The following is an 18981-nucleotide window of genomic DNA, read 5'->3' as shown; positions in this document are numbered from 1 at the left end:
TTTAAATGTTATCACGTAAATAGCTCAAAACCTTTTGGAAATTTCGAGAATGAGTTTACGAAACTGTTTCAGTACAATTAATTCAGCTTCAACCCCAGCTTATATAACTATTTGCACATGAAACTGTTGGTAAATTCATTAACGGAGAACGGCAGAGTCGTTGAATTCTGAGACACAAGGATCCAACTGAGAACTATGAAAAATCTAGTGATTTGGTGGTCGGAAACTTTCTTGACGGTGGTACATACAAAACCTGAGAGCGAACTACACGTGGCCTCCTTATTTGCATGGTATTATACAATTTCTAGTAATTTCAGATTAAACAAATGAGGAAACAGAAATAAGTAACGATCCTACAATCCGAAGACACATCTCATAGACACTCACATACACACACTCATTCTTCATCAAAGTCTGGCCCTACGGGTTGTTCTCTTCTTGTCTTTCGTCGCGGAGGGCGTGAGGCGGCGAAAGTGCGAGAATGGAACACCGCGAATTGTGGAGAGAATAGAGAACGCAGACAAAAAAGGGGTGGAGCCTATTGTCTATCAGGGTACGGAATTTTAAGATGGGATCGTTTATCATCGGGAAATTATGGGGACTGTTACATTAGCTAGAATACCTGGGAATACTCGAAGAAAAAGTGGATAGTGCATTTTTTTAGAAATCGACGAATTTTAGAGTAAACTCATGGAAAACTGGAAGATTATCAATTTACAAATAGCATATGAGAAAGTGGAACATAACAAAAAATCAGAGAAATTGAAAAATTACAACTAGTCGTTCAATAAATCGAACTAGAATCACCATTCATGTGGATTTCGACAAATGACATAACGACCAACACCAACGTCTGAAAAGGATCTATTTTAGCAATTGTTCGATGGAAATTCGAATTTTAACACTACAACAAAATAACTAAACTAAGTAGTTGCAACTTAAAAAAATCGAAAAAAATCTGCCGAGTTTTCGAGAAACTTTAAAGAAAAAAAACAAGTTTCTTTTTGTAAAACTGTGTGTTGAAACCTATTGGCATCTTTTCTAGAACTTGATTGAAAGCAATTTTGCAAAATCTGCGCATTAATAGGAACCAAAACTGTTTTTCCGAAGAAAACCGATGAAATATGGAATTGTCAGCCTTATCAAGTGCACCGATATTTCGTCAATTATTTTTCTTTCATTTTTAAAATTTACCACCTTTTCGTACTAATTAACGTCAAAATTGTTAATGTTTGGATAAAAAACTGTGCTTTAAATAGAAAAATGGAAAGAGCCGGAGTTTGATTGCTCTGTGAGCCGAGATGCTCCGCGAATATAATAGTAATTTTAGTAGAAAACAGTTCTTCTCTGCCGAAAAACAAGAATTCCTTGATTTTTTTTCCGGTAGCAGTAACTTTTTTTTGGAGGAACGGTTGCAATTTTTAAAAACTAAAAAACCAAAAACTCGCTCACCAAAGTTTAATTCAACTGAAGCAACGCTTTCTTTTAAAAAAAATTAAACGTCGGCAGTAATAAAACTGAATAATCGATTTAAAAACTCAATTTAAGAAATTGAAGGTGTTCAGATTCATGACGTGGCACACCCTTCTTTATTGAAAAATTAAAGCGAAGATGAGGAGACGAAACGACAAAAAAGGGCAGAGAATATGGGCGGTCTCCGAGGCGGCGGCAGCTGCCTTGCAATACGAAATCTTTTTTTTCTATTGGAAAGCAGCTGAAGAAGGAATCAAATGAGTGTTCGATGATGACAACGGAGAGCTAAGACGGGTCAGAAGTTGATAGAAACATGTAGTATTAATAGTGGAAATTCTCCAAATAGGAGTTGTAAAGAATCCTTGAATTATTTTAAAATATTCAATTCCGAAAGGTTCGATTTTTAAAATTAATTTTCGATTATCGTAACTTCACAAGATTTTGGCATGCCATCTTAAAGGCTCACAGATTTATTCAAATATGTCTCGCCGCGCAAAAAAATGTATGGTAGTTTTTTTTTAAATTTCCGGTCTTCATATTCATTTCCTTTGCATTTTTCAATGAAATGACTTAATATTCATCGAATTATTTCATATTCGTTGTTTCCGTTAAAAATTATTTTAAATCAGTTTTCAAAGAAAAAATTGATTAAAAAAAACGGACCATAAACTTTTTTGCGCGCCGAAACCCATCTGAATAAATCCGTGCGCCTTTAAGTAGGCACGTCAAAATCTAGCGAAACTAGGATATTTGGAAATGCGAGTACAGTGTCTATTCACTGATATCTGAATGATAGTATTATCGAACAAAATGGAACAGAAAGAAAAGAAAAAACAGTTCATTTAAAAATTATAACAATAACAAAATAGTTAACAATCAAGGAATAACAACAATAATCGATTATTCTTCTTCATCATCTCCAAAAGTGATTTTCTTTCCACAGGGTTTAGCCGAGGCGAGCTCTTTCTTTTTAAGTTGACTAGCAATCCAGGATGGATGCATTTCACCAGATACTGCACTTTTGCTTGAACCTTTCTTCTTCTCAACCACAGCTTCTGACTCTGAAAATTGTTTCAAATATTTAGAAACACAAAAATAACAATAATCTTACTTTTTTGGGTTCCTTTTTGGAATCTTTTGTCAACTTTTTCAACATTTTCCGACGGCTTCTTTGGTATAATTTTTCTGGGAGCCACTACTCCAGATTTTGGTAAAAAGAAAGAGCTGCTTTCATCATCGTCATTCTCATCTTCTGATACCGGAGCAACAATTTTCGCTGATTTTGGTGCTGTTGTGGAAAATTTCTGTGCTTTTGCAATTTTTCCACCTTTCGATAAATCAACTTTCATGACAAGAGTTTTCTGTAAAAAGTCTGCAGTAGTTTTAAATTTTGATGGTTAGAGTTTCTGAAATGAAAATTGAAAAAATTCAGAAACATTTACTCCGGAAAGGGTAAAAATCTAAAATAGATTTATTGAAAAGTACCTGATCTGATTCATCATCGGAAACTTCATTCTCCTCCACTTTCTTTTCTTCAACTTTTTTAACAATTGGAGCTGACTTTGTTGGCTTCTTTGTACTTTTATTCGACTTTTTGGGGTTTTTCACCTATAAATTCGGAGATAAATAGACCAGACGCAAAAAATACGGTATCTGGTCTCGGACCTTTAATGAGTACTGTGATATTAAATTACTGTTGAATTTTTAACTTTAAAAATAGTTTTTTACATTTTTGAAACTTTAGGAGTTTTTAATTTTTAATTTTAGTTTCATGAAAAATCTTTTCACAAAATTCCGAAGCAACGAAATTGTAAAATTACAGTACTCTTCAAAGGCGTTAATATTTAACAAGAATTGCCTTGTCGAGACCGGGTATCGCAATTTTGGCGCAGAAATCGCAACGAAATCTACCTCTTTAGATTTAAGCTCTTTCTCGAAAATTTGTTTCATTTTCTTCTGATTTTTGACTGTTTCAACTTCTTCATCTTCTTCTTCCACAAGTTTTCGTTTCTTCGGTGCCAAACTTGGCCGATTCTTGTCCTCTTGGACGCCAATGAGTCCGAGTAGCTGAAAATTTTGAGTTTAATTCAAATATAAATCAATAGAGAGCTGTTTGAAACCCGTTAAAAAATATGTGGATATAAAAATTACCAAATTTCTTCTATTCTTTGCAGCCTCCTCTCCAGCTTCTTCTTCATCACTATCCAACATTTCAATATCAGATTGATCGTAGTCTTCCTCGTTTTCTTCGATTTCTTCTTCTTTTTCATTTTCAGAATCTTCATCTTCATTATTCAAATCTTCCAAATTTTCGATATTGAGCTCTTTCTTTTCAGTTGATTTTTTTGACTTTTTCTCTGGTTTATTTGCATATTGTTGACCAAGACGTTGCATAAAAAACGCGGCAGTCTTGTTCCATTCCGTATACTTTTCTCTACAAAATTCAAATTTCATGAGAATAACTTTTTTTTTCATTTACCGAATACTCTGAATTTTTTCGACGATAATTGACTGGCATACGAGCTTGTACATAAGCCTTTCAGCAACTTCTGTTTTTCCATTAATTTTCAGCTCAGCGAGAGATTTCGTGTTCAGGGCAGCGAATTTTGCGACTGAATCCTTGTCGAAAGTCTGAAAAGATTTTTTTTTTTGGAATAATTGATATTTAACAAGCATATTTTTATGCAGACGCGAAAATTTGCGTCAAAAATACGATACCTGGTCTCGACGCGACAAATTTTTGTTAAATTCGAAAAGAAGTGCACTTTTAAAGAGTACTGTAATTTCAAACTTTCATTTCTGCAGAGTCTTCATCGAGTTGTCATAGGTTTTCTCAAGATTTGTTAAAATTTTAATTCTTTTTTTATTATTTGAGTTTTCAATAAGAAAAATAAATGAAAATTCCATAGACCCAAAAGTTTGAAATTACTCAAAGATTTTTCACATTAAGCAAAACATTGTCGTGTCGAGACCGGGTACCGTATTTTTGGTAAAACTTCGCGTGTGTGTAATACCTTTAATCCCAGAATTTCTTCCACAAGTCGAGCAATTTTCCGATCTCGTTCCTCTTTTGATTTCCCATCGACTTTCTGCGATTTTTTCGATTCCAATTGTTTCTTCTGTCTGACGATTCTCGACATTAATTGATTTTTTGCAGTTAGGCACGTGGCACGCAATGCAACTAACTCATTGTTCAATTTTTCAGCAGTCAGAGGAATTTGATCGGTTTTGTCTGTTTTGGAAGACTTTCGAACTCGTTTGGTGACTTTCTTCGGTGTCTTGACTGAAACTTCTCTTGAAGCTTCTCCAGTGACTTCAGAATTCTTGAACTCTTCCGGCGACTTTTCCACCAAATTTGGCATTTCAAATTCAATAATTGGAGCAGCAATTTCAGACATATCGACAACTTTGTAATCCTCCGCCACATCATCTTCGTCTGCTACACGAGCCATTGGCATCTCGAAATCATCTGGAATTTTGGAAGCCGGAGCAGCAGCAGATTTCTTCTTGATGATTTTCTTTTTCATCTGGAAATTGAACTTGAAAAAAAATTAAAAAGTTGTATTTTTTGAGTCACAATTTTCAACATTCTAAAGTCTGGAAAGTTTTGATAAAAATTTGGAAAAAATACCAACAAATTTGAATGTTCTATTTGATAATGAGGAAAGCAATAATTTATATCAAATTTCACAAAAAAAGTTGGTGCGCGAGCAATAATAATTTCTAAAAATATGTATTTTGTCAAAAGTTCACCGTAGACTTGTGTAGGGATCCCAAAATTTCGTGCGCACAAACAATCGAAAGAAAAAAGAACAAAAGTCGAAAAAATCCGCTGAAAATGGGGGAAAAGCACCAGAAGAACAACATTTTCACAAAAAAATCACGGGAAATCAAAAATAATCAAAAGTAGATACGCGACAAGGGGGAACACTTCGAAAAATTATCACATTTTGCGGGAAATTTTAAAAGAGAGGGTTTTGAAAATGAATTTTAATTATTTAAATATATAAATTATTCAGTAAGGAAACTGCTCAAGAATACAAAAGTTCTTGAACAAAGAGAAAAAAAATGAATATGAGAAGATGAAAAGGAGATACAAAAATGTACAAAATTGGAAGGAATTGAAAAATAAATTTTGAGAAGTTCCACTCAAAGTGGTGGTTGGAAATCTCCAGATGTTTGATGCATTGGTGGTGGCTGATTGCTCATTGGTGGTGGATTGAACATTCCTTCTGTTAGATATCCAGCAACACCAGTTGGACCTCCTGGAAATATCATATTTAGAATTTAAACATTCGAAAACCCATCGAAATATGAACAGTGGAGGCAAAAAGTTTATAGTTACGTCATACCACTCTATCCGACCGCATTTTTCAAATTTATTTTGAAACTCCAGGAATGTAGAAACAAACTTTTTTTAAAGTCTATTACTCAATAAGTTACAGTAACCCTTACCTGTAATAGCTTGAGTTCTCGCTTCTGGCAAGAATAAATCATGTCGTTGATCTTTAAACTGTGCCCAGACGGGACTCTTGTCTAAAATCTCAGCAATCTTCTGACCAACTTTCAGATCTAAAATTGCGCTTTTTAATGCGTCAACAATCTCGGCACGAGCAGCTGCTCCGTTTGATACTCCATTCATTGAACTATCCAAAACTTGTAACAAATATGGAACCATTCCACATGAGAGCATTTGTTGAGCCAATTCTCCTGTATTTCTCTTCATGAGACATTTTAAAGCGTGCGCCGATTCTCTCATCAAACTTGGTTGATTCTTCATTGATTTCATTATTCCATCAATACATGGCAGCTGAGAAAGAGCATCACAACAGAATTGATTTTCGCTCAATTCTTGAAGAATTAGAATTGCTGAACGAGACGCAGATGTGTTTTGAAGACACATTGCAGTGCAGAACTGTGGTAGATATCCTTGAGATGGCAATTGATCAGCAGTATTCGGATGATGACGGACCAGTTCAACAAAGGCTTTTGTGACCAAATCGAGTTCTGGAGTTGGACGACTCATCAGTTCAAGCACTCTGGAAATTAGCTTTTGTTACCTATGTTTGTTAGGTAGATAATACAAATTTTAAAGTTCTTATTAAATTTTTGACTCACTTTTCGATGAGCTCTGTTGAGAATAATTTTGGATGTCTGACATTGAATCCTGGATTTTCGACGTATAATCGTACAAAAACACCTCCAACAACAAGTTCACCATTAATACTATCACCATAGGCACAACTCTTGTCAGCCAATGAAGTCGTATTCCATTTGACAGTTGGATCTTTGATGTGTTGTTCATAGAGTTTTCCGACTTCTGTATCAATGATTCCTTTCACTTTTTGACGCGTTACTTCATTCCAAATAAGCTCTGGATTTTCGCTTGATGAATCGAACATTTGAAGGCTGAAAATGTTTATGTTTGTAAATTTTGTTTATAATTGTAAATTTAGGTAGTTTGGAAAAAACTAACGCTGTATTGGGCGAATCTCTCAATGAATCTGCAAATATTTCTGGCAAAAACTTGATAATAAATCGTGTCCATCTTGGCCCAGTAAGCTTATCAGCTTGAAGTTTGGCCAAAAGCTCGGCTGCCTGCAGTCTTTGGCCTTGATCAGAATTTGTCAAACAAAGAATTGATAGAATATACATAAGTCCTCCATGTTCTAACATTTCTTTTCCAATTTGTCCATTTGATGAAAGTGCAATCAGAACATCTAATACTCTTGCTATCATCTTCGGCTGATCACGTAAAAGTGTGAAAAGTGTTGTAGTGACATTACACGTGGCCAAATCAGTTACACATTCCTTATTAGCTGCAGCCAACAGAATGACTTGAAGTGCAGCAATTTGAAGCTTCGGATGTTTTCGACAACGTAGATAAGTGATAAGAAGTGGGAAGTTTCCAATTAGTAGAATTTCAACACCTAAAAAATTATTTTTAATTTTTAGTGAAAATGTTTGAATCAAGGGGAGATAAAGTAGCATTTTTGAGGATCCCCTGTCACATATACCGTATTTCTTCTATTAATATGGCCTCCCTAATAGTCTTGCACTCCCTATTAGTATTGCAAGCGGGAAGACCATCGAAAAATAGTATTGCAGCCATATTAATAGAAGAAATATGGTAGATGAAGATAAAAATTTGGATAAGAACATCTTATGGGTGGGATTTTTTTTTGTTTTTTTTTTGATATTCTGCCAAAAATCTTTTTTGTTGAATTTTCAGAGCGAAACATTTAAAAAGAAAACGTTGTTTATATTTTACAAATTTTATCTTCCTTCTCTTCCATAATCTTCCATAGTTTCAAATTTTTTTCTCAAAGAGATTTAATTCATAATATGATTTTTGAACGTTTCTTTGCCATATAACGTACGCTTTGAGCTAAAATTATTCGTTTTAAAACCAATTCGAATAAATTACGAGATTTTAGGTTTTTCCAGACAATTTATTTTTTGCACCAAAAACCAAAAAAAAAACTTTTCAGAAGAACATTTTTTGATTTCGGTGTTTTTTGTTGCAAAAACAAATTGTAAAAAATCTTTTCGGACAATAAAAACAGATTATTTTACAAAACAGTTATATATTTTATTTTTAGAATGTTTGAGGAAATTCGATTTTTGTTTTTGGTACAATATTAAAACAATTTTTTCAGTTTTCCGGTGAACAGTTGTTTTAATCCCAGAAAAAGAAACCCAGTACAACAGAGGGATTTGAGGGAAACATGCGATTCTTCACTATTTGAAGATTCGTCTAGAAAGCAAAAAAATTTGAGAAGCATTACATCACAGAACACAATTTTAAACTGTTTAAAATTACAGAAATTTACAACATTAAATAATCTTACCCTTTTTGTTTGCAAATAGTGCACCTGGATGGGAGAATATATTATTTTTGAGAACATTTTTTGTTGCAAAATTTTCGAATTTTTATACATTCGTAAAAAAATTCCACATCTAACAAAATATTTTATTTTCTCACCTGGATTCGCTGAAACTAAATTAGCTAATGCAGTCATTGTCATGAGAACTTTTGTTTCTGTGTCCAATGAGTTTCCATTAGCCTGTGATCCATTTCCCCAGTCAATTTCAATCAAATCATCCGAAATTGCTTTAGGTTTTGGAGCTCCGGTTAGTTCTGCCGAGTGTTTTTTGATGTAATCCAAAAGATCGATTGCAACTTTTTTGGGTTCCTGAATGTCGAAATGGTTGTGAAGGAAGTTTGATGAAAGATTTTGTTTTCTACCAAACTTGATGAGACGAATACAAGTTGGAACTTACGTGAAGAGCAAATGTTGGCTGTTCATTGTAGATTCTGATGAATATGTCTCCAACGATAAGCTCATTTTTGTGCACAGATAACTCGAATTCGGCTCCGTACAGCTCACTCTGAAAATCATTTGTTTTTTTAAGGCACCTTTTTTTCTTATTTTTAATTTTTAACAAATTCCTTTTTTCTTTCTTTTTTTCCTGAGTTCGTTTTTACGGAGTTTCCTATTTCGGAAAATACTTTTTAAACGGAAAATATGCTGAAAAATAAATGAAAATTTTTTTTGCAACGATAGTTTGAAATTACAGTACTCTTTAAAGGTGCACATATCTTTTCACTGGGCAGAAATGTATCGTGTCGAGACCAGGCAGACGAAAATCACAAAATTTATAAAATGAATAATATCTTACCGTAGGCTCATTAGAAGTTCGATGTCTCTCCACAAATTCGAGAACTTCAGCTCTTGTTCCATTATCCCAGATCATATATGGATTTTCCATATTACTATTCAGCGTTTTCAGAACCATATCATTTGTTTCAAGCTTCATGCATCGACAGATGTAAGGAGTAAGTAGAGCTCGAAGGCTTGCCTGAACTCCATCATTATCCGGTGTATTCTCACGGAATCCAGCCAGAGCTGCAAGAGCTTCACACGAAGAACGAGCTAATGAATTAGCGAGTGATTGTTTATTAGAATCCTCTGAATGTTGAACACCTCCTTCATCCAATGTATAATCGAAATGAAAGAGATGTGGTACCAATTGCCATAGAACACCAGTTTGGAAAAGTTGGAATTGAAGAAGTGTGTCAACTGCCATTGCACGAATACATTGAGCTGCTGCAGTGGAGAGACGGGGTAAGTTCTGAAACATTTTTATTATTTCTGATTAATGATGTACTTTCAAAGGTGGAGTAGAGTGAATGGGGATTTTGATATTCCTTTTGCTAAATTTGCATAATAAAATTTCGATATATTTCACAAAAGAAAACAGAGAAAAATTGAGAAAAATTGAATATTCAACTTTCGAAAACGCGGCTTCTCATTGTGGAGCGAATAATAAATTCTAAAAATAGTTTTTTTTAAGTTGGATGTTTCTATATTTCTCGATTGATTTCATTTTTTCCCGATTGATTTCACATTTTAAACGAAATTTGCGCCGAAGAATCAGCCTGAGATTCGGCGAAATCCTTTCAACTTGGTGCATATTCCCTTGATCTTTTGAGATATTTCGACATTTGAGTCCAGTTGGAGTTTTTTAAAGTAAAATCCAGCTATTTCACCCTTTAAAAACATACCGAAAATTGAAGTAATCTAGTGAGGGCTCCAAATATGGATGGCATCTCCATCAGTCGCTGCCTACACGCTTCAAATGTTGCAGCAGTGGCAAAACAATCACAAACATGAATACAAACTCGAACAGCCATATCATCAGGTAATGAACTCATTGTTACCATTGGAACACATCGATCAAATGCAGTTACTAATGCCTGTAAACAATTTTAGAATTGAAAATACTTTTGATTCATTTACCTCTAATCCATTATCTCTTCTCAATTGTTCAGCATTCAAAGCACTACTAATAAGTGTATAATTAGCAAGTTCAATAGCAGCTGACAACAGGTCTCCACCTCCTTTTATGAACAATGCTTCGTCTTTTGCTTCCAAATCGATAGTTTTAATGAGTTGAGAGTAACCAGCGTATTTGTATTCGGATAATTCTGGAAAGAAATTAATTTGAAAAATGGGGTTTGTATGTGAACTTTTTCTGAATTGAGAATACAAGCCTTTTGGTTTTTTTCTATATTTTTCTGTGTTTTTTGGAGAAATGTTTTCTATCTTTCGTGTTTCTCGAAAAGGGGTTCAAAAAAAAGCGAAAAAAACGAAAACCTTTCGGTGAAAATTTTCTAACTGAAAAATGCATAATTTTTATTATTCATTTTTAGACTTTTTTTTCAAAAATTGACGATCGGAAATGTAACTAGAGTGTTTTTTTGTGTTTTTTAAACAATTTTCACAGTTTCTGAAAAATGAATAATTTTGGTTTTGTTCGTATTTCGGCTTGAAAAAAATCGGATTCAGCTGTTTGCAATTAATTTCTCTAAAAGTTATAACAAAAGTGAAATTTTGATTTTAAAAATTTAATGATTTGCGGGAAAACAAGTATTTATCTCTAAAAAAATTACCTTGACTATATCTACTATAAATGATGGATTGTGCCTGTAAACAAAGCACAATTCGATGCGAATCCGGCATTCCTGAATTATTTGCAGTTTCACTGCTCAATAGTTCATAAGCTGCATTTATTCGTTCGAACATTTCTCTTCCTTCTGGATTCTTGTCAGGATGGTATTTAGCAGCGAGTTTGTAATATTGACGACGTATGAATGCAGGTTTTCGGTGTCTGGAAAACATTTTTAGAAATTGAATAAAACGGAAAATAAAACAGATGGACGAAATTTCAATTGTAATTTTCGAAAAAAAAGGACAATTAATTTAAAGAAAACTCACTCTTCGTTAGTCAAATCAACTGATAAAATCTCTCTTGCAAGATCGACTGACATCGTCGCCGGCTTCTTCTCTAGCTCATTATACCATGTGGCAAGGCAACATCGAAGGAACGGAATCTGTAAAATAAAATGTTTAATTAATTCGAATTCTTAAAATTCAAACTGAATTTTATGAATAAAGTTATTGCCGAGACGCGAAATTCTGCGTTTTTACTCTCTGCGGAATAGAAAACAGAGACAACTTTGAAATAAAGAAAATATCTCACCGGATCCCTAATTTCCCAATCAGGGAATCTTTGCTTATTACACAAGTGTCGAAGATAATAAACATGACAGAAGAGTTCCTGAGCAAGTTCTGGATAATCGATCAAAGGAATTGGACAGAATTGATATAAAGCTCGAACATTTGATGTTAATCGATGCGAGAAATCTGCAACATGAACAGCGATTCGTTCAATCAAATGTCGACGCATCGCCGTATTCCAAATGATTTCGGGATTATCGAATTCTCCAAGGAACACTTCGGCATACTTTTCAGGTCCATATTGTTCCAAATAGAATGTGGCGGCTTCTGGAAGAAGAGTGGCAAGAACTGATTGCCGTTGTCCCTCAAATTGTGGAAGTGTAGAACGGAATGCTTGTTTCATGTGGGTATAGTGAAGGAATCGAGCAATCGGAAGAACATTTGATCCATTGTACATAAGAATAAAATAGAAGACACCAGAAAGATAAAGTCGTGGAAGAAATGGGTTATCCTGCATTACAAGATACAGTAGTAGAGCAACTCTCTGCACAATCTGTGGTTCATAGGTTAGAAGAAGTTGAACGAGTTGATAAAGGAGTACTGGCTCAGTGAGCTGCTTCTTGACAGATGGCATCGGACGGACCACACAATCATGAGAATCCCTGAAAATTTGTTAGAATGGATATTATATTCCGAAAAGCCTTAATTTATTATCGTCCTCATTTACTAATTTAATCAAAATTACTTTCCCTTTACAGGAAAATGTGAAAAAATCAAAACTTTCATTGAACAGAACTTCAAATTCAAAATGCTCCTAGTAACCTGGTTAAAGTTCAATATTTATAGGTTAAAACAATTTAAATTTTGAAAAAATAACACCAATTTTAGAAACACCCATGTAAAGAAAGTAGGTGAGCACGCTAGTAAGTTAGGGTTCGTATTATATTTTTAACTTTTTCAATTAATTTCGACAAACCTTGATGGGAAAAATTCGCACATCTGAAGAATAGTATCTAAACAAAGAACACTGAGATCTGTGAAGTTCATGACAGTTGCCTGGAATGGTCCTTTTCCTGTATTAATCTCGTTCGGCTGATCTTTTTGCTGACAAACAGTCCATCTGAATTGTGGAACTGCAGCCAAACTCATCCACTTGTCCATTCCAGCTGCCCAAATTTGAGATTTCTCAAAAATAGTCTTCTCCGTGTAAAGAGACTTCATTTTCTCAAATGACAATGGTCCGACTTGTTTAGCATCCTTATCATGATAATACCATTCTTCAGAACCTCCTTCAGCCATTTGTTCGGCACTTGCCTCAATCACATTTGTCTGATTTTGAACTTTTGCTCGCTGCACGTGTAAATGTGCAAGAACACAAAGATCTACCAAAAGTGGAAGAATATTGGATATTATAAGTTCTCGAACATTATCCTTATTCAGTGCTAGTTTCGATAACAGAAGCACAAGATGATCTCTTTCCAACGGATTTATGCATTTTTGAAGCATTTCTACGAAATACTTTGAATCCTGAAATGCTCCGATTGTCATATGATGTCGAGAATAGGTGATAGCCATTGCACGAAGGCACAGACATTTCATGTCAACTTTAGTGGAAAGTAGGAAACGATGATAGACGTTGTTGAAGAACTCCAGCCTGAAATTTATCGTACAATTTGTTGAAAAAAAGAACATGATTAAATCTACAACGTTTTTTTAAACTTACGGATTATGAATCGGAGTCGCATTTTCGTCTGCCTCAATCAGAAGCAATCGAAGGTAATAATCTCCAATTTTAATTTCTTCTAAAAGTGATGGATATCTGATTTGGAACTCAGTATGATTCCAAGCAATCGGCAATCCAGTTGGTGCTTGTTCTTTTTCACTGATAAGAGCTCGTGTTTCTGTATCCATTGCATGACGGAACTCTTCTCGCGTCTTCTCATTCCAAATTAAATCTGCCTGAGAGTGATCCTTCGAGAATTGATATGCAAATAGTTTCCAATTAACATTTGGCCGTACTCGATTTCTTCGTTTTCTCAGGACAACCGGTTGCTGTCTTTGTTGTTGTTTCTCATCAATAACTCGTTTTGGAAGAAAATTGAGTTTTTGTTCGAGATCCCAGTGCTGCACAAATCTTTCCAAACCAGCTTCAGCAGTAACTCGAAGCTGGTCAAACTTCTCCTTCATCGCATTCTGCTTAGTTTCATTTGATGCTGCATCAAAGTTATTTCGAACAATGAGAAGATCTTTCTCGTTTACTGGAACTTTTTCGTCTGACTCCATATAGTTCAATAGACCACGGGGCTGAAATTATTTAATTTTTCGATTTCTGAGAATGCGTATTCCACAACATATTTGACGCACAAAATATCTCGTAGCGAAAACCACAGTAATTCTACAAATGAGTACTGTAGCGCGCACTTGTGTCGGGTTCGATTTTCGAAATGAATTTTTATTCGAATAGTGATAACGATATGATTTGTCTTTTTTGCTGAAGATTAATATTCTATCCATAAATAAATAATTTTAATCGAGCCCGTAAATCGACAGAAGGGCTACAGTAGTAATTTATAGAATTACTTTAGTTGCCGCTATGAGGTATTTTGAGCATTCTCATTATTTTACGTCCCCGTAATAACTCATAATTAAACTCACCAGGCACCTAATTAACAAATCATTAGCCTGTTGATTATCAGCTATCCAAAGACTTATCAAATGTCCAGACAATTGTTTATTTGTCATTACTCGTAAATCTTTTCCAGTTGACAATAATGACATGAACAAATGTGTCAAGAATGCTCCTTCTGATAGTGCTAACATTTGCATTGATTTTGAAGTTTCAACATCAGCTTCTTCGATAATTGCTCTCATAACCATTCCAGCACCTTTAACAATTGTCATACTGGGACATTGGAATAAACGGAAAAAGCTGCGCCCTCGGAGAGATACGAGTTTCAGAATATGATCGAAAGTATCTCCAGCGGTGGTTTCAGAGTACGGAGAGCAAACGGAAAATGTGAGGAAATTGAGCATTGATGCAATCACAAGCCATCCAGTTGAACGATCCTGTAAGAATTATGGATTTATCATTTACTATATATAAAGCGCTTATTCCGTTTGTCCATAGTTTGTAGTCTATGTAGTCTTTGTAGTCTGCGAAGTTTTAGCTTCTGGAGGGATAGTGAGTTGGGGTTAGTGTAAGGATATAGTCGGGGTACTGTAGTGGTACAATGGTGGTACGGTAGGAGTACTGTATGATTACGGTAGTTTCAGAAAAATTGGTTTTCAGCTCCAGAAGTCGGGGGCCGCGCCGGAGGTGCGGTCCACGGCTGGTAACTAATAAAACAAGTTTTCAAAAAACTACTTACCACGTGAAGAACAATCAAATCGAGTAAGTTCTCCACAAATTTTGGGCTGCTCATCAGACTCTGCTTGTTCAGTTGCTCTATTCTAAGTTCATATTGATCATGCATTGGATACATCAATGCACAAAGAGCTTCAACCGTCGAATGATCAATTGATTCAGATTTCCAAGATAGAACTCGAACCACAAGACTCCCAAGCTTCTCACGAACACCATTAACTTCTGTAAATGCCTGGAATCCACTTTTCGACGCAAAAAGTCTTCGTAAACACTGTAACTGAGCTTCAGTTTTGTGCTTGTACTCCTTATCGTCTTTTGTATAATTCTCCATTAGAACTGCCTCAATTGCATTTACAATAACTTTTCCTTTGTTTTCTGAGAAGAATCCTTCGTGCGACTTTGAAAATCGAAGACCAGAATATGGAACATTTGCGTTGAAGCGACGGATCAAATCACAACGACGAAGTCCAGCTACAAATTGAAATATTTAAATTAAAAATATTATTTTCTCAAAAACGACTTACGTGGAGGTGCAATAATATGCTTCATACATTGAGATTCACTATCTTCATCCAAATTCGTTGAGAATGGGATCACTCTCAAATTCCTTTCAAATCTGTGTCCACAAACGAACACTTCATTATTTCCAGAAGCACGAATTCCATCTAAGAGTGAGGCTAAGATCAAATCTCTTTCAGCAGCAACATATGCTCGCCCATCTCCATTTTCGTATTCAACAATGAATTGTTGGGGATCTTTTTCACTTCGAACAAGGCAAACGATCTGAAATTGTTCTATTTAGACCATTTTAGTGAGTTTAAGGAGGAGTATCGGTTCTACTTATTTTGAACGTTTAGGCTCGAAATGTGCTCAACTGAACGAATTTCGTACTGTAACGTCTCAAAACGTTTTCAAAATTTGTTTATGATCTATTTTTTTTCGGAATTTTGAACCGTCGTGAAAAATGAGGATTTTTAAAGAAGTTTCATTACGAATTTCGTTCATTTGATCAGGATTTGAGTATATATGCTCAACCTACATGTTTCAGTGGAGTTGCACAAATCACTGCATAAGTAGCCAAGTCTCTTTCAATAATACACGTCTCACTGAGACATAGAAGCCGTCGAACAGGCATCTCATTTCTTCGAGTAATTTTGGAAATTTTGAATTCAGCATATGAAGTGAGCTCTTCATCTCGACTGCACAATCCGAGTCGAGTTCTCATAAAATCTTCGAGTGTTAGCTGCTCTTTAGCAATTGGAACGATAATTCCGATATTATCAGATGCTAAACGACGAATCTCTTTCACTAGTTCTTCGTTGTTTGAAGAAGCGAACATGTGCTGAGAAATATTTTAATTTTCAAATTAAAATTCAAAAAAAAAAACAAACCCTCCGTCTATGTTCTCCCACATCAACCACAAAACCACCGGGACAATCGGACACTTTTCCAATACTTCGAATATTTTTGTACGGATAACTTTGAACGACGACTCCACGATTATCAATTTGCTCCAAACAAGAAGCATTTGCTCGTAGAGTTACGGGAATTCGACGATCACTCCAACTTTGTTTGAATGCAGTTACCGTCTGAAATATCAAAAGACTTTTTTGACGACAAAGGGCCTCAAATTATAACTTTTTAAATTAAAAGTTGCTATAAAGTATTTGAATGGAATTTTATTTGCTTCCGGGGACACAGGTTTTTAAAATGTTGTTAATCTTTTTGGAATTAACATTTTCGTTTGAAATTATGATTTTTTCTATTCCTACCTATTGAACTCTCAAATAAGACTCAAATTCTTACCAAAGGTTCAAAGTTCTTATCAGCGAACTTGGTGCTGAATTGCAGACAATGTGTAAGTATATCGGTGGTATAATCAGATGAAAAACGCATATCATTGTTTTTTCCACGATTCCTAACATGAATCTTGTATTCATCCTGTTTTGAATCATTTGAACCTCCATTTCGAAGTGGTTTCACTGATAAGAAGTCCTCGTAGAGCCACTGAAAAAATAGTTAAAATTAAATGAATTTTTCAAAGAAAAATGCTTACTTGATTGGTAATCTCCAAGGTATTAGGATTGTAAGTGGTGATGGCCAGTGTCCCGATAGAAAACACCCGTTTGTACCTATAAAAATGTCGTAAATTTACTTTTTTCGCGAAAACTACTCACTTTCCCTTCCATGAGTGTTTTGTGACCAAATAGCATGCAATGTCTCGGTTTTCCGAGCAAAATTGAGCCATTTAAAGCGATCCTGATGAAATTTTCATCGATTTTCCTTTGCAATACACTGAAAATTCAATGCTTATGAAACCTTTAATCGTTTAGAAACACAGGTAAAATTAAGTGTGTGACTGTGAAAAAGAATAATTGCAGTGGGAAACCACTCTGCCCAATGGAGCGCGGTTGCATTTCCACACGCTGCGATGCATCACAAAGTAAACAGGTTTTTACTTAAAAGTTTAAAATACGCGGAAAAGCAAGAAAATCCGTTAGAAAATTGTTGTTAAATGTGAAAACTGATTTTTTTGCGATTTTCTTTTTTTTTTTCAAAACTTTCATCGATTTTCAACATAGAATGTGTGATGAGGATGACGAAAGAACAGAAAAACAAAACATGTTTTACGTTGTGGATGAATAGAGGAGAAAAAAAAATGCCAAGAGGCCATGATTAATCGATTTTGTTACCGAAAAACAAATTTTTTTATATTTTCTGAATAAATTGAAACATGTTCGCAATGAAAATTTTTCAATTTTTAAATTTTTCAGAGAAAAAACTACTTTTCAAGTTTCCGGATGTCCTAAAACATGGAAAACTGCAACAAAGGAAAAAAAATTATTTAAACTCGAAAGTGTCGTCAAATCTTGCGCGCCGTGTGCATTAACTATCACGTCAGATTGCACACATTTGTTCTCATGTTGGCGGTGATTCAAAAATCAGTTTTTTTCCCACAAAACTTTTTGTTGGATTTGCAAATCGATTTGGGGATAATCATCTACTCACCAGAGTTTATACATTTAAAAAGTTGTTAGCTCTCCACATTACAAAAAATCGACACGAAAATAAATGGGCACAATATTTTTCAGATTTTTAAGTCACATTTTGAAACCGTTTTATGACTTGTGTCCTCCCACACTTTCAATTAATTCACTATGAGCCCACAACACCCGAGCATACACAAGTTTATTCCATAACACCATGGCAACCAATGGACAGCATTGCCGGCAGCAGGGAAGGGAACGGGCGGTTCAATGGTCACTAAATTGCCGGACATAAATATAGATTTTCCACTTTCTTTATTTTATTTATTTATTTGTCATAGAATACTTTATTATAATAGTAAATGTAAACATATTACAATTATTCAATTTTTTCACCAAGAAATAACCAAAAAATTATAATATTTTTGAAATCAAGTAAACACAAAAAGTATTTGTAAAATATGTATGAGAAAAACAAATGTTGGAAATAAATATCAACTTCTAACTCGAAAGATTCCGAAAAAAAACATTGGGATTTTCAAATTAATAATCAAACCCAAAAAATTAAAAACTTTGAAAGTATACGCAAAGAAGCTTTTGAAAATCCTAAGTTTCACATGCAAATAAGTTCCGAATGTATTGCCCTCTGTCTCATAATTTTTCATAAATAAACACCCGAAATATCAAATTTCTCGGCTCATTTTCCTTCACATTCTCTTCTCATTGAGCAATTTCGTAGAACAGACATTTTGGAACAAATATTAAAATTCCTTAGAAGTTGTTTTTGGAATTTCAGCATTTTCTGCAGGTCGGAAGATAAACCCGGCTCGAAAAAAAAAACAATTTACAGGTGGAGTGTATTTAATGAGGATAAATCTCATCATAGTCCTAGATGATAGGATATTATAATAAAACACTTTAACAATTTTCAGTTCCGGTAAACTGCCAATTTTCAAAATGAAAAATAGGTCTTTCTGAGTGATTTCTAGCATCCTTGCATGTTCAATTCAGTAATTGGAACATGAGTCAAACATGAAATTCGTACAATTTTTGGTCGACTTCCAAAGGCACAATTTCAGTAATTGACATTTTTCGCCTTAACGAACAAATTAAAATAATGTTCTTTAGGACA

At 34.6% G+C, this 18981-nt stretch overlaps 2 protein-coding genes across 3 annotated transcripts; both read right to left on the bottom strand.

Moving 5' to 3' along the window:
* Positions 1–2295: 2295 nt before the first annotated feature.
* Positions 2296–5000, bottom strand: srfb-1 (Serum response factor-binding protein 1; the record flags this gene model as incomplete). The annotated part of the gene is made up of 7 exons (NM_059823.5): positions 2296–2534; positions 2585–2834; positions 2959–3081; positions 3385–3540; positions 3625–3907; positions 3953–4104; positions 4488–5000. The coding sequence occupies 7 exons, from the start codon at positions 4998–5000 to the stop codon at positions 2374–2376; spliced, it is 1638 nt and encodes a 545-aa protein (NP_492224.1). The 3' UTR covers positions 2296–2373.
* Positions 5001–5129: 129 nt separating this feature from the next.
* On the bottom strand, positions 5130–17164 carry rme-8 (J domain-containing protein). Of its 2 annotated transcripts, NM_059821.6 has the most exons (23): positions 17040–17157; positions 16919–16994; positions 16669–16869; positions 16254–16451; positions 15902–16204; positions 15387–15645; positions 14867–15333; positions 14154–14564; positions 13222–13802; positions 12475–13152; positions 11521–12160; positions 11256–11371; positions 10931–11148; positions 10278–10465; positions 10043–10234; positions 9157–9609; positions 8758–8865; positions 8459–8669; positions 8325–8348; positions 6950–7403; positions 6592–6882; positions 5929–6512; positions 5139–5738 (listed from the first exon to the last, which is right to left on the bottom strand). In NM_059821.6, the coding sequence occupies exons 1-23, from the start codon at positions 17108–17110 to the stop codon at positions 5623–5625; spliced, it is 6840 nt and encodes a 2279-aa protein (NP_492222.2). In that variant the 5' UTR covers positions 17111–17157; the 3' UTR covers positions 5139–5622. The 2 variants fall into 2 exon arrangements, with proteins under 2 accessions (NP_001021395.1, NP_492222.2); NM_001026224.6 differs by lacking the exon at positions 8325–8348 and having other exon boundaries at positions 5130–5738; positions 17040–17164.
* Positions 17165–18981: the final 1817 nt, after the last annotated feature.

The sequence above is a fragment of the Caenorhabditis elegans genome, chromosome I, assembly GCF_000002985.6.
Source record: "Caenorhabditis elegans chromosome I".
Lineage (NCBI taxonomy): Eukaryota > Metazoa > Nematoda > Chromadorea > Rhabditida > Rhabditidae > Caenorhabditis > Caenorhabditis elegans.
Note: the sequence above shows the minus strand (reverse complement) of the source record. Positions and strands in the feature narration are given on the sequence as shown.